Here is a 16,452-nt window from a genome sequence, read left to right as displayed (position 1 = left end):
TCCTCCACGCCCTCCATTTTCAAGGGGTTGAGATTTGAAGAATCATATTCCTATTAATTAGCAACTTTATAATCTCTGATATTTGAACCACAGCAGGTGAGAAGAGAGTTGGAAAAGGAACTAAATTATCACAGGCCCTAAATACTTTTTAAAAGACATTGTTCTGGGCCAGGTATGGTGGTTCACGCCTGTAATCCCAGCACTTTGGGAGGCCAAGTTGGCTGGATGACTTGAGGTCAGGAGTTCAAGACCAGCCTGGCCAACATGGTGAAAACCCGTCTCTACTAAAAATACAAACATTAGCCAGGCATGGTGGTGGGCGCTTGTAATACCAGCTACTCGGGAGGCTGAGGCAGGAGAATCGCTTGAACCCGGGAGGCAGAGGTTGCAGTGAGCCGAGATCGCGCCACTGCACTCCAGCCTGGGCGACAGAGTGAGACTCCATGTAAAAAACAAAACAAAACAAAACAAACAAAAACATTGCTCTGAATCCTGTAAGCATTGGTCATTGTCATCATTATCTTTATCCTAATTTATAATCACTCATAAAACTTGTCAGAAGCTTTCAGCTTTCAGGCTGTTATGTAGAAGGATGGGCTTTGCAGCAGGTAAGTGAGGGATCCAACACTCTCCATCTAGCTCTGTCACAGGCTTTGTCACATAATCTCTGGAGCTTTGTGTCTTATCTGTAAAAACAAAGCCATGTTTGTTGAGGATATTAACTGAGATACATTTAAGATAACATAGAAGCTCTGTGGAAACTATTAGCTTTATAAAAGTGTCAGTTGCTGGACTTGTCTATCAGTTTCCTTATCTCTAATGGAAATTATAATGGAACCTACCTCATAGGGTTCTTCTGAACTCCAAATGCATTTAATAAATGTAAGAACACTTCCTGACACGGTTAGTGCTTGCCAAATGTGAACTATTGATATTATTAATGTATGCTCCACGAGGGGGCGTGTCGGATTTGAAACACCTTTTCATCTCCCACAGAGCCTAGCACCTTGCACCCAGCAGGCGCTCACTACATCTTTGCGGGATGATTTCAAAGTTCTGACCTCAGCCTGCGCTGCAGGGAACGTCCGAGTGTAAGGCGTTAGTTCGTAGGCCGGAACCCAAATCTCCGGACGCTGCGACGCCGGAGTCTCTAGGCGCCGGGACACGGGCGCCGGAAGTGGCGAAGGCGGGGTCGGTGCTGCCGGGTGAAATCGTAGGACAGTGAAGATGCTGCTGGAATTGTCCGAGGAGCATAAGGAACACCTGTCCTTCCTGCCTCAAGTGGACAGCGCAGGTCAGCGGGCGTGGGGGCGGTGTTCTGTGGGCTGGGGAGGAGGTCAAAGGCAGCGCCTGGCACTGAACAGCCTTCTGACTTTCATTGCAGTGGTCGCCGAGTTTGGGCGGATTGCTGTGGAATTCCTGAGACGCGGCGCAAACCCAAAAATCTACGAAGGCGCCGCCAGTAAGAAGGGAAAGGGGACGGCTCCGCAGGCTTCTAGGGCGGTTGCGAGCCATTCCCTGTCTCCCGGGAGAGAAAGGGATTATTGCGAGTCCTAGGGTCTTGTTCCGATTGTAGTAGAATAAAACCAGCAGAGCTCTTCAGTCAGGGTGCAAATCCTGCCCGTCCCTTAAGTAGCTGTGAGATTGTTAAAGCTTCTATTAAATCAGTTTTCTCATGGTAAAATGTACATAATACCACCTTACTTTCAGAAATACTGAAAAGTGTTTTGTATAAATATACCAAAGTCTGTGGAATAGCTGGGTCAACTGTAAATTGCAAGTATTTGGTTATCATTATTAGTTGTTCAGATATCCGCTTTTGCTAAAAAAAAGTGTTGTTTTCCCCCTGGGTAAGAGGCAGTCTCTGGGATTAAGTCAATCCCTGTCGAGTTCCTCTTCTGCCAGACTTGAAGGAGCTACGTATTCAAGAGAAGGGCTACGCACCTGATACTAGTCTCCACAGTTCTGCGTTTTGTTAAGGTTACGTGGTAGGAAATACCAAAGGCATTTGGCTGGGAGTGGAATGAGAAGGAGCAGGAGCCTCTGGCCAACTTACTATTTTTCATGCAGTGTTTGAAAACATGTAATAATGAATAGTGTTTATTTTTAAATACAAATATGAACAAGATAAATACTACAGTAGTAATTTATTTGCTCGTTTTCACTTTTCTTTCTCAGGAAAACTCAATGTGAGTAGTGACACTGTCCAGCATGGTGTGGAAGGATTAACGTATCTCCTCACTGAGAGCTCAAAGCTCATGGTAAGGGTTTTTCTGGACTGTTTTGTGTTGCCTGGATTCTTAAGAACGGTCTGGTGTACTCTACATCATAGTCCTGGCAGGTACCTGTGTGTTTTAATAATGTTGTTAATGGTTTATAATTGATTTCTTGAAGACATACCTAAAAAATAAAAATCATATCATCTGCCGATATGAATACCTCTTGCTAGTATAAATAGCTAGTATAGAAGTATCTCTAATTCTGCATGTTGTTAAACCATATATGTATCCTAAGAGGATACGTAAGAGGAGGGAGACTGTATTAGTATTTTGTTTGCGTATCAGCAGTATCTGGCTTGATGAAGGATAGGAAGGGAAACTGGGCATCTTAACAATTTTTTCCATTTTATACTTTAGTAAAGTACTTTTATGTATTGGTAACACAGATTTTGGAATGGTGGTCAGTGGTTATCTTTAAGGAATGCTGTTTCTTTTACTAGACAGAATAAATTAGAGGATATCACATTCTTTTGTGTATTTCAAGTATTTTAGCTAGACAAAGATAAATTTTGATGTTCTTTTAAACTCAATTCACTTAGATTTCTGAACTGGATTTCCAAGACTCTGTTTTTGTTCTGGGATTCTCTGAAGAATTAAACAAATTGTTGCTTCAGCTTTATCTGGACAACAGAAAAGAGATCAGAACGATTCTGAGTGAATTGGCACCAAGCCTTCCCAGTTATCATAACCTTGAATGGCGACTAGATGTACAGGTATAGCATTTTTAAAATTAACTTAACATAGAATATAAGAATTATTTTAGGTTTGTGTCCTGTTTATTGTATTCTTTACCACCTTAACTAAGATCCGGTTTGAAACTTTGTTTTTTTAATGTTCATTTTTAAGCCATTTCACAAATAATTCATTTTCTTTTATTTTCAGTGTGTTCAAATCAGTTTAATTTGCAAAGTTTGTAAGAAATTGGTTATTTTGGAAAAGGAGATGGTTATATAGATTTTTTAGGTTGGTGCCTAGATGTTTAAAAACTTTTCTGTTTAAATTTAACAGATGTAGAAAAGTGCACAGGTCAATGTACCGCTCAATGAATTATCACATGGTGCATTTAACTGTGACTCACACCCCAGAAGCATCCTCCTTGCCTCCTAATTACTGCCCCTACACTCCTTTCTAAAGGTAACCAGCATCCTGACTTTTAACGCTAATTACATTTACCTGTCTTTTAACTTTGTATATATGGAATGACTCAGTAAATATTCTTTTGTACCTGGCTTCTCTCACAATATTATTTTTGTGAGATTCATCTTTCAGTTGATTTTAAAGTCACATAAACAAAAGGGTGTATTCAGACCATTGCTTATAGTCCTTTATTAAGCAGAGAGAGATGAGTTAGTAGATGTGTATTGAATGCCATCTATTTGCTGATTAGAGCTGTGCTAAATGCTTTGAGACACAAAAGAAGTGTAAGATACTTTCTCAGCTGGAAAAGATCGTATCACCTTGGTTAGGGATATTAGGCATTCTCAAAATAACTAGTAATTAAAGGTAGTTATAAAATAAGGTTCTTGATGGAGAATAAAGAATATAATTATATAAATGAAGATGACAACTGTTTAAAACAACAACAGCAGCAACAACAACAACACGTGTAGTTGTGTGTATGTGCTGGCGTGATCCAAGAAAGCTTCCAGCAAAAGGAAATGAAATTTCAGAAGGATGAATGAATACAGAAAATTAGGGTAAATATTCTTAGTAGAGAAGGCAGAATATGTTGTAAAAGCCCACATGGATATGGAAATGAGCATATGAATATGTATTATAGTGCACTTGTTCTCAAATTTGACTTCATGTTGGAATAACCTGGGGAGCTTTACAGAAATTCTGATGTTTGTGTGTTATACCCAGAGATTCTGATTTATTGGTATAGAGTTCGGCCTGAGCATCAGGATTTTTTAAAGCTTCTTTTCACCCAGGTAATTCTAATGTGCAATACAGTTTGGAAACCACTGTTGTAGTGGCTTCTTCTGATTCAAATGGAGGTAATGTCCAGATAGGTTATAGAAATTTGGTTAGAGGGGTTTAGACCTGAAATAGCAGATAATAGGAAGCCCTTGTAGATATTTGGATGGGGGAGTAACATTAAGGCCATGCACGGTGGCTCAGCACTTTGAGAGGCCAAGGCGGGCGGATAGCTTGAGGTCAGGAGTTCGAGACCGGCCTAGCCAACCTGTCTTTACCAAAAATACAAAAATTAGCTGGGCATGGTGGCATATGCCTGTAGTCCCAGCTACTTGGGAGGCTGAGGCAGGAGAATCGCTTGAACCCGGGAGGTCGAGGTTGCAGTGAGCCGAGATTGTGCCACTGCACTCCAGCCTGGGCAACAGAGGGAGACTTCGTCTCAAAAAAAAAAAAAAAAAAAAAGAGAGAGAGACAGTAACATTAAAAAACAATCATGTAGGAAAGTTAGTCTAGCACCCTTGGGCAGAGAATGAAAGTGGGAATTCAAAATATGAAGAGCATCAGGCCTTTACACATTATATTTCCTCTATGTGAAATGCGTTTTCTGCTTTGCTGCTACCTCTTGACTCTACTCTTTCTTATCCTTGTAAGTCTCTGTTTAAATCAGGGCTCAACAAACTATGGCCTGTGGGCCAAATCTGGCTTGCTACCTATTTCTGTAAATAAAGTTTTATTGGGACACAATCACGCTCCTTTGTTATGTATTATTTATGGCTGCTTTCAAAGTACAAGGGCAGAGTTGAGTAGTTGTGCCAGAAACTGTATGGTCTGTAAAGCCTAAAATATTATCTGGTTCTTTATAGAAAGGGTTTGCTGATCTGTGTTCTAAATGATGTCTCCCTTTGGGAGAAATGCCTCCTGCCACTAGACACAGTTAAATTTTGGTGGCATTTGTGTTTACTTTTCATGGCACCTGTGCTTCCTCTTTTGGCAAGTCATCTCACTTATATGTAGCTGGTTTTTTGGTTTTTTGTTTTACTAAACTGTAAACACTGGGATAGCAGGGACCATGCATGTCTTATATATTCTCTTTCTTCAAAGCCTCAACATCTCCTCTATGCTCCACATGCTTAGGTGTTGACCTTGCTTCCAGCTTGACTAAGAAAAGAGAAGCAATCAGAAAGAACTCCCACATGTACCTGTCACCACATCTTTCAGCCTGTATGAGGACCCACTTGCTCCACTTGTCTTCTCTCCTGTTCCTCTTGATGAAGTACCCATGCTCTTATCTACAGGCAGCCTTTTCCCTTGTATACCTCAATCCATCCCCATTTTCCCCCATGAGGACATAATTCTAGCAATTATTCCCTCTCTTACCTGCATCATACTTTGTTTGCCTCTACTGAATCGATTATTCCCTTCTGTGCACAGTCAGAAACCTAGTCTTGACTCCATGTACTCCTCCTACTGCTGCTCCATTATTTTGCTCCTTTCTATACTAAGCCTTTTTTTTTTTTTTTTTTGAGATGGAGTCTTGCTCAGTCGCCCAGACTGGAGTGCAGTGGCGCGATCTCAGCTCACTGCAAGCTCCGCCTCCCGGGTTCAAGTGATTCTCTTGCCTCAGCCTCCTGAGTAATTGGGATTACAGTGGGATTCCAGGCATGTGCCACCATGCCTGGCTAATTTTTGTATTTTTAGTAGAGACAGGGTTTCACCACGTTGGCCAGGCTGGTCTCGAACTCCTGACCTGAAGTGATCCACCTGCCTCAGCCTCCCCAAGTGCTGGGATTACAGGCATGAGCCAGCAAGCCCAGCCTATACTAAGACTTCTTGAAAGAGTTGTCTCTCTGTTTGTATATTCTCTCTTCCCGTCATCTCTTAAACTCTTCCTAATCAGACTTTATAATCTTCACTCTACTCTTGTAACTTACTCAAGGTCATGGCTTTTTAGTTTTTATGCCATTCTGTTTATTAACAGCATTTGTCACAGTCATGCCTTCCTACTTGAAATACTTTCTTTAGTTGCCTTCTGGGAAATAACTTCCTGTGATTCTCATTCAACTTCACAGGCTCCTCTTTCTCAATCTCCTTTGCTGATTCTATCTAATTGCCCTTTAAACATTGGGATGCCCCAAAGGTCAGTTCTGAGTCTTCATAGCTTCTCCACTTACATTCTCAAGCTGGTTTCATCCAATTTGAAGTCTTAAATAATCCCCATATTCTTGGGATTCCCAAATTTATATCTTTAGCCTAGAGCTGTCCTCTAAACTTCAGAATCATACAGTGGAAGCCTATTTGACATCTCCACTTTGGTAATTTGATAAGCATTCAAAGGCAATATGTTCCAAACTGAATCCCACCTTTCTTACCCACTGATACGGTTTGGTTCTATGTCCCCACCCAAATCTCATCTTGAATTGTAATAATCCCTCTTGTCAAGGGTGGGACCAGGTGGAGATAATTGAGTCATAGGAGCAGTTTTCCCCATGCTGTTCTTGTGATAGTGAGTTCTCACAAGATCTGATAGTTTTATAAGGGGCTTCCTCCTTCATCTGGCATTCATTCTCTCTCCTGCCGCCCTGTGAAGAGGTGCCTTCTGTCATGATTCTAAGTTTCCTGAAGCCTCCCCAGCCATGTGGAACTGTGAGACAATTACACTTCTTTTCTTTCTTTTTTTTTTTATTTTTTGAGACAGAGTCTCGCTGTGTAGCCAGGCTGGAGTGCAGTGGTGCAATCTCAGCTCACTGCAAGCTCCGCCTCCCAGGGTCATGCCATTCTCCTGCCTCAGCCTCCCGAGTAGCTGGGATTACAGGCGTGTGCCAGCACACCTGGCTAATATTCTTTTTTTGTATTTTTAGTAGAGACAGGGTTTCACCCTGTTAGCCAGAATGGTCTCGATCTCCTGATCTTGTGATCTGCCTGCCTTGGCCTCCCAAAGTGCTGTGATTACAGGCGTAAGCCACCGCACCCGGCCTTTTCTTTATAAATTACCCAGTCTCGGTTATTTCTTCATAGCAGTGTGAGAAAGGACTAATACACCCCCTCCCTACTGAAACTACTCCTACCATAGCCTCTCCCGTCTCAGATGGTACGTACATTCTTTGAATCACACAGGCTAAGTATTTTTGGCCTCTTCCTTGACTCCTCTCCTTGCCCTTCATCTAGTCCATCTGCAGGTCAGTTTCTTAAAAAGGTATCCACAGTCTGACCACTTCCCTTCTATGGTTTGAAAAAAAAAAGTAGGAAATTTCACACCAAAATTATAATTTTTAGCAATTTTTGAAAAATTAGAAGTCAGGCAGCACTAGAGCCACGCTCCCTCATGGCATTAATCAGTTCAAGATAGATTGAATTTAAGGTGATGACAGCTTATTTAAGTTGCAATCTCCACGGTAGGTGAGGATGTGGGCCTAACACTTGGATGCCAGATTAGTTCAATTCACAAATGAGAATGATTTCTCTGACATCTGAACTGAATCTCATTGGTTGGTCATGGCTAATAGAAATAAAAGCCAGTAATTAGAGTAAGAGTGGTTTTAGGAAAAACAACCACTAACACAACACAATGTCACTGAAAGTAAGAGCAACATTTAAGAATAAAGGGATCATCAGGAGAGTAAGAGTTAAGACAAAAGGCTTAGGATTTGGACAGAAGAAAGATGTACCTGTCTTACTATATCTTCAAATTTTACATTTGGGATAGAGTGGCTGGCATAGAGAATATTCCATTGTCATGAGCATCTTCAGGTACATGCAGATAAACAATAAAAGAGATAATTTCTTATGTCCCATTAATCCATCCTTGTTTCTATGTCTATTCAGTTATCAAACCATTTATTGAATGTCTAGTGCATGCTAGGCCTTGTGGACATAGCAGTGCTGCCTTTAAGTCCTCACAGTCTTACAGTAAGAGGGAGAGCAAAAAATAAAATTTAATTAGAAATCAGCAATTATAATCAAGTGTGATGAGTGTTTTAATAGGCATGAACACAGGAGATGGTATAAACCAGACTGTAGGCTCCAGGAGGGCAAGTATTGTGTCTTGTTCATTACCATGTGCCCAGCACAATACCTGGCATATAATAGGCATGAATCAGTGCTGAATAGAAAGAGTGGGTGGCAGGGGGAGTTAAGTGACTTCTTAAATTATTTATCATATATTTCTTGTACCCCTAACATGTGCCAGGTGCTGTAGATACAGCAAAGAACAAAACACAGTTCATGCTCTGGGGGACATCATAAGCAGCAAGTCTTGTAGGGTTCGTGGGGGAAATGACTGTGGATAAGCCTTTATACTTAGGTCCTTTAATAATAACCCGGTGGAGATGTGGGGATGGTCATGTATGTGGCTCAGCGGTAATTTATCTTGCAGATCTTTACGTCTCTCTTGTGTGCGAATGTCCCCTGACTTTTGGGGTCCAGTAGGCTTTAACAGTTCTTTTTTTAGCTTTATTGATTTGCTTTGAGTTTGTCCATTATGAAGACATTTTTGAAAGTTAAGAAGTTGAATTTTCTAAAATTAAACTCAAGAGAGCTCATTTACCCACTGAAGTGAGTTTGAATCACTGCGCTATTGCTAGGACTAGTACAGTTTAAGGTTGAGGGTATACTGAATGAATGTTGCCACTTATGGAGAAGTGCATTTAAGGGCTAGAAAAGCTACTCAGAGCTCATTGAGTTCCTCAGCTTATTTGTTGAAACCATTGCATAGGATTTTAACTGGAGTGGATTCTTCTGCTCATAGAGAAATGCATATCAGATAAGACTAGCTAAATGGCTAGGAAACTTGTAACTACATACGGCGCCTTTCATGTTTAAGTAAGTGACTTGTCTCATGGAGACTGGTAGTGATGGACAATTACCACCTAATTATTATGCAGTTGTTTATGGGAATCAAATTAATCATCATAGCTTAGTGTCTAGTAGGAACATTTCCCCAGACTTAATAAATTGCCAACACAATTGATGTCCTTGTTAATAGCATTAGTAACTGAATGTACCACCATCAGACTGATGCAGGAGGATGTTCCTTTTAGGACTGGTCCCTTTACAACTACTTCAAAGCATTCTTTTCCTGTCTTGCCCACATATTGTTTGCTCTGAGGCTAAATAGAGAACTGAATTCTTTTAGGAACTGTAGCTACATGAAACATAATTTATGTATCCTGTTTCCTACTTGATGTTTTTTGCCAGAATACCCTTTTCAGTGCCTTGAGATATGGCCCTTCAGAGTAAACATTTTTTTCTTTTTCTTTTTTCTAATTTGCATTGACATAAGACATTTTATTTTAAAGTTGCTTTTATTGTTGTTATATTTACAGGGAGGAGGACAGAATCTCATCCCCAATAAAAAATAAGTCCATATCAAGAACTTTGTGGGCTACTGTTCTTTGTCCTGTAGTACTGTCATTCAACTTCTTTCTGAGAAAAATGTCTTACTAGATGTTTGTTAGGGATATTATGTAATCTCTTTTCTAGAACTGTTAACGAATAGTATAGATATTTGTATAGGTATTTAATTTAGATACGTTGTCTAAAAATTGGAGGATAGTGGCTTTAAGTCTTTCAACAAAAAAGTCATGGCTTAATTACACAGCAAATACACTCAGTTCCTGTCTGTTGGTGCAGTCTCTCTCTGTCAGTGTAGAGGAAAAACAAATATAAACAGAGCATAATTGAATAAATAAGTACTGTTTTCAATTAATATATATATAATTTGCATATGTGTCATCTATAATTATTTGTACTTCAGAGATGATCTTAAACTGGTACTTTAGCCTGCAAGTACCTATTTTATGTTTGGGGACCAGCTCACCCAAAGGGATTGACTTATTGTTTGCAGATTAGTTGGGGACATTAAATTTCAGCCTTGGATCAGCATCTTGGGTTCTTTTGGAAGCCCAGGTTACCTATAATTATTTGGAAGAAGTTATTAGTCAGAATATTCTATTTTACAGAATTAAATTAATCCTGAAATCTCAGGTTTAGATTTGTTACTCACTTGAAAATCCCTTCAAGTTGGAATCTAGTCTTCTTGACATGACTCCACTATTTTTGATAACTTTTTTGCTTTCTCCTGTAACAAGATGTTTCAGGCTCATCTTGTACAGTTTCTCTCCTAGACTTCAAGTCAGCTATTGCTTTGGATAGTCCTGGTTCCTTTTAATGGAGAATCTAAAGATTGAAAGGACCTTGAAGTTGGTCATTGTTTATAGTTTTGTGTTTTCTTCTTTTAAAAATATGTCAGTATTATTTTTTAAATTTTGGAATATATTATACAAATGAAAGGTTATAGATACCCAGTTTAAAGAATAATGATAAAACAAATACCAGTACACCCACCACCAAGCTTAACAAATAAAACCAGTACTTTTGAAGAACCTGTACCCAATTGTAACCATCTCCCAGCCACCTGAAGGAAACCATTATCCTGAATTTTCTGTCAATCTTTTTTCTTTTTCTTTTTCTTTTTTTTTTTTTTGAGATAGAGTCTCACTCTGTTGCCCAGGCTGGAGTGCAATGGCACGATCTCGGCTCACCACAACCTCTCCCTCCCAGGTTCAAGCAATTCTCCTGCCTCAGCCTCCCAAGTAGCTGGGACTACAGGCGCATGCCACCATGCCAGCTAATTTTTGTATTTTTAGTAGAGACAGGGTTTCACTATGTTGGCCGGGCTGGTCTCAAGCTCCTGACCTTGTGATCCACCCACCTCAGCCCCCCAAAGTGCTGAGATTACAGGCGTGAGCCACCGCGCCTAGCCCCTAATCTTTTCTTTATAGTTTTTTTTAAACATAAATTTTGTCACCAAACTGTATATTTTTTAAACTTGAACATATTCTGTGACTTGCTTTTTTTCAACATTTTCATTTCTTCTATGATAACCCATGTTGCTGTAGTTCATTTCTTTTCTCTGCCATTTAGTAAGCAATTCATTGTGTGATTATTCTTGGTTTATCTATTCTGTTAATGAATATTTGAGGTATTTCTAATTTTTGGTTCTTGGAAACATACTATCATGAATAAATGTATATATGTAAGAGGTTAAGGTATATGCCTGGGGGTGGAGTTGCTGGTAATGCACATTGTTTTCCAAAGTGATTTTCTCATCCCTTACCAGGAGTGGGTGAGAGTTCCCATTACTGCCACTTGCAATGCTTGGTATGAACAGGTTTTTAATTTTTGCTAGTCTGATATTTGTAAAATGGTATTTCATGTAGTTTTACTGGCTATTATCCTGATGTTTAATAAAGTTGAACATATTTTTCTATATTCATTTGTCTTCTGTAAAATGCTTATTTAGACCTTCTGTATATTTTTATATTGGGTTTTGAGGTTTTTTCTTATTAAATCAGAGGAGTTCACACATTCTGGATACTAATCTTTTTTTGGTTATATGTCTGTTGCAAAATCCCTTCTCTCGGTTTATGACATGTTTTTTCACCATCTTTAGGTATCCTTTGAAGAAAATTGAGTTTTAATGTAGTTAAATTTACCAGTTTTGTCTTTATGGTTTGAGCCTTTTATATCATGTTTAAGAAATCTTCTATACCATAAAATTGGTATATATTCTCATTATTTTCTTTTCAAAGGTTTTAAAGTTTACTTTTCATTTTGAAGTCTGTAATTCATCTGAAACTTAATTTTTGTGTATGGTTTAAGATAATTATAAATATTATGTATTCAGCATGGTTATTAAGTAGTTACTGTGCTCTTATTTCATTTAAAATCAAGCTTGCAAGTAGAAGTCTCAGGCAACAGATTAAACCAGCAGTGACTATAAAGCTACACCTTAATCAAAATGGAGATCACAACACCAAAGTTCTACAGACAGACCCAGCCACCCTGCTCCATTTGGTTCAACAACTGGAACAAGCATTGGAAGAGATGAAGACAAACCACTGTAGGAGAGTTGTTCGCAACATCAAGTAGTACCAGTTTTAAGGTTTTAATTCATTTGAATCACTTATGAATTGATGATATACAGCAATTACTTTTCAAAATTAATTTTTTATTAATTCATGACAATAAATACATAGTATTCCTCAGTATCTATTCCACGATACTGAGGTCGTAATCAGAAGCTAAGCTGGGTGCAGTGGCTCATGCCAGTAATCCCAGCACTTTGGGAGGCCGAGGTGGGCAAATCATGAGGTCAGGAGATTGAGACCTTCCTGGCTAACATGGTGAAACCCCATCTCTACTAAAAATATAAAAAATTAGCCAGGTGTGGTGGCACGCATCTGTCAGAGTCCCAGCTACTCAGGAGGCTGAGGCAGGAGAATCACTTGAACCTGGGAGGTGGAGGTTGCAGTGAGCTGAGATTGTGCCACTGCACTCCAGCCTGGGTGACAGAGTGAGACTCCATCTCAAAAATAATAATAATAATAAAGTAAAAATAAAAATAAAAAAGTAATCAGAAGCTAAAGTAAAGTTCCTTTCCTGGTGCTAACTGTGGTCTTCTTGACACATTAAGATGTATTTTGTATTTTAAGAGTCTCATGCTCTACCGTTGGAACTAGCCAGATGGCCATTATTTTGTATTTTAAATACATAAATAGGATTGAATCAACTAGAAATGAATCTATATGTTCTGTATATATGAATGACTATCTTGTTTTTGCTACTTCTTTTGACTGCTTAATTTTATTATTTTCCTCTTTATTGATCAAATTTGAAAATAAAATTCACAATGTAATACTACTACTATGCAGAATTTTCTAAACAGTTCAGTATTTTTGACTTTTAAAAACACCCCACAATGTTAATAGCCACAGAATATTGAACATCAATAGGATTTTTAATGCTATATTGTTATAGGCAGTTTATTCATTTTTCTTTGTATGTGAAGATGATAAGTATTTATCATATTGCCTAAATTTGAGTGATCATGGTTAATTAATTGGCTTAAATAGTACTCAAATTTGTGTGGTCATATATCGTATTTTATCAAGGACTAATTCTTCCACCATACCCAAAGCATCTAGGAGACACACTGTCATTTACATTTATAAATAATGGATGCAGAGAAATATAATCAATTCTTGATTGTCCTGGATACAAATTATAGTCACTTTTTATAATTTGAATAAACTATGATGAGGGAAGGAAGGCCATGTTTATTACATTATAGGCAACTATCCCTTCTCCCTTACAAACTTGATTTATGTTTTGTTTTATTTTTTAGTAGGGAACCAAAAGCTTTTGGTCTGAAAAACTCAGGTGCTGATTTGTCAGGTCAGCCTGAGAGAGTGCAGAGATACAGAGGTCAGCTTAGGGAGAAGAATTGTATGGAAGGGTGGAAATGAGGGTTCAGTCTTAACTATGTATCCAAGACCTTATCCTGAGAGTCTTCATGGAATAATCTAGAAAGGGCTGTAGAAGCAATCAAACTCTAAACTGCACTCTAGACTTTGTCAATACTTTGCTTCGTAAGAATTAGGGATTTTCATATCAGAGTAATACCATGTTGCAATCTCTTTAGAGAAGAGAGCCTAGCAGGGAATAGGCCAGTGGAAGAAAAACATACTTGAGATGGTTACCCATTGGTCCCTGCAGGCATCTGGGCCACCCTTTTCCTGTAGGTATATATTCTGCCATTGTAAAACAACTATATTATTAGATGTCAGCAAACTATAATCAGAAATAATTTTTAATTATAGTGGCAACTTGATTAATGAAGCTCTCATATACAACCTCACAAACAAAAAGAAACTTTATTACGTGAAATGGTAGCATATGTCATTGGGTTTAAAAGCAACATGCCTGCAAAACTTATATGATAAAAAATACCTCTGTAAGGGTTTTTATTTGTCCACATTCGATGGAAGATAAACATGGCTGACCCCAGCCAAGACTGAAACAATAGCCCTTTGTCTCCTCAGAACAACCTGTCTCCAACTCTTTGTCCACTGTTCTTACCCCAATTAAAACAAGAAAGCATGTGCTAATCCTTTTTTAATTTTTATCAACCTGCCTTGGCCTCCTTTCACTGTACTCCATTATTCCTTCTGTGATGTTCTACCTTCTTCACCTTTTGAGACCAGGGTGAGTTGGGAGCAGTTTGCCTACCTTCTTTTAGAATCTGGGGCTTATCTTTTAGTACAAGCCATTGAATAAGCCTCTTCCTTTTTTTGCTCAAACATTCCACATCCTTGTGGATTCCCCTGCATTGTTTGTTTTATATAACATTTGATATTTGTTGTAGCTTGTATATGAACATAATTTTCTTTAGAGGTAGTCACTGTTCTCTCCAGTATGACCCAGGTTTCTTGACTCTGAGTAATGCACCTTCTATAACTATCTAAATTTCTACTGAAGCTTTTTGGATTATGAGTATGCTGACTTTTCACGATTGGCTGGTGCATGTTTAGACTTAAATGTCATATCCTTCATGTCTCAAAGCCAAAATAGTAACATCTCATCTCAGAACAGAGCTGTGACCACATGCCAATATATGTGTCACAAAGTCTACATATGTTACATTCCTTGGAAGTCTCCTTAAATGTTTCACAAAATGTCAACAAGCTTGTTTTGTTATTGATGTTTCCGAGATTGGGCACATTTAAGACAGTAAACGGGAAAGGTGGTGAAGATGCTATAAGAAGATGCTGTATCTTGAGAATTGAAAAATGAGAATCTGACATGGTTTGAAAAATCATGAAGGGTATATATAAAGGATGCATGTGTAGGAGCCATTAAAATTCATAACAGTATGTGCCCCTTCAGCGTTTTAATCTTATGAAGAGGTTAAGAGATAAGTCTTTGGAGTTGGACAAAAGGATTTGAATTTAGGTTCTGTGGATTATTATGGGTCCTTGATAAATTCTCAAAGCCTTTTTTTTTTGTTCATCTCTAAAATAGGAATATAGGATTACCTACCACATTGACTCGTAAGGACTATATGAGACCATGTATATAGAATGTTTAACATAGTACCAGGCTTTACAAAGAACTCAATAAATGTTTACCATTATTGAAATAGTTTTGTAGACTGAGGATCTCATTATTTTACAGCCTTGAATTATGTCCTGTATACTCTGTTAAAGAAACTGGGGAAAAAATGCCAACTGGTTGTTTCTGGGTGGCGGAATTATGGCTGTTTCTTTTCTTTTTTAATTTCTATAGTAAGTTTGAATAACTTTCATAACATTTAGGAAAAAATATTAAGGGAAAGAAAAAAGATCAGGGAATTTAAATATATTTTTAGTAGATATTTTTATCCAAACTTAATAGTTTACCAGAAAACTCAGCTGTTCAAAACTACTCAGTCCCCAAAGGACTCAGGTAAACAGGCCGAGGGTTTTATATATAGAGTGCTCTAGAGTTTCCTTTTTCTGTCATTTTTTTCTCCATGTTAGTGAAAGAAACATGGGAATCTTAAGACATTAAGCCATTTCTCCTTTTCTAGGTAATATTACTTCTAAATGGAGAATTGTTTGTGTTGTTTTTCATCTCAAATGGAAACAGTATTTCTTTGAAGTTTTTCACATCCCTTATGGTCAGGAAGTTCTGTCAGCTGCTATATTAAAGTCCTCCTGCTATAACTTACTCAGTCTTCTCTGTACTTATATGAATTTGATTAAGTACCTTCTTTTCCAGAGTTTCCATAATCATAGATTACTCTCACATCTTTCTTCCACCAACAGGAGAAAATATTTTGGTGGAAATGTTATGATACTACATTGCCTCTAACTTAAATATGTTCACTTTTAAAACCATCATGACTGTTATATTCAAACTCAAATACTTTTCTTAGAACAAATGAACCTAACTCCACCATTAATGTGATTAGTTCAGTAAGCTTTATAAATTTTGAAAGTAATGTTTGAATTATAAAAGCAGAATAAGCCCATTATTTTTCAGCTTTCAAAAAATTATATAAAGATGAGAAAAAATACTATATGGCACTAAAATGTGTATTTAATGATTTGATCACAGAGTAGTAATGGCTCTTTGTTCTAGATTTTTACAGCTCCTCTCTACCCAGGAACTCCATCTATAACTTAAGTATGCACAACAGCCATGAGTCCAAAAGTTTTGACATACCATAATGGGCGAATATAGAAAAAGTAATTTTATATCCTTAATGGGTTAAAAGGCAGTATCAATAATACAAATATCTATGTTAATATACTCTAAAACTGGGCTTTTACTTGAGTTGTTGCCATTCTAAACCCAAGCAACTTTTGAATAAGATGAACTCCTTTTTATAATTATAATGTAAATTATGTTTGTTATCATTAGAAATATTACTGAT

The 16,452-nt window shown here is 38.0% G+C and overlaps 1 protein-coding gene across 1 annotated transcript; it reads left to right on the top strand.

The window, feature by feature from the left end:
- Positions 1-995: 995 nt before the first annotated feature.
- On the top strand, positions 996-15,174 carry COMMD2 (COMM domain containing 2). Its single transcript, XM_003826477.6, has 5 exons — positions 996-1,294; positions 1,385-1,462; positions 2,179-2,261; positions 2,819-2,992; positions 11,928-15,174. The coding sequence occupies exons 1-5, from the start codon at positions 1,228-1,230 to the stop codon at positions 12,123-12,125; spliced, it is 600 nt and encodes a 199-aa protein (XP_003826525.1). The 5' UTR covers positions 996-1,227; the 3' UTR covers positions 12,126-15,174.
- Positions 15,175-16,452: the final 1,278 nt, after the last annotated feature.

The sequence above is a fragment of the Pan paniscus genome, chromosome 2, assembly GCF_029289425.2.
Source record: "Pan paniscus chromosome 2, NHGRI_mPanPan1-v2.0_pri, whole genome shotgun sequence".
In the NCBI taxonomy this organism is placed as follows: Eukaryota; Metazoa; Chordata; class Mammalia; order Primates; family Hominidae; genus Pan; species Pan paniscus.
This window is presented reverse-complemented; position numbering and strand designations above follow the sequence as displayed.

Bases quoted from the DNA above. Each gene is read 5' to 3' on its own strand.
- COMMD2 (XM_003826477.6), top strand. From the start codon at position 1,228: ATGCTGCTGGAATTGTCCGAGGAGCATAAGGAACACCTGTCCTTCCTG. The intron at 1,295-1,384 runs GTCAGCGGGCGT...CTTTCATTGCAG, and splicing joins GCCTCAAGTGGACAGCGCAG to TGGTCGCCGAGTTTGGGCGG. The intron at 2,993-11,927 runs GTATAGCATTTT...TTTAAAATCAAG, and splicing joins AATGGCGACTAGATGTACAG to CTTGCAAGTAGAAGTCTCAG.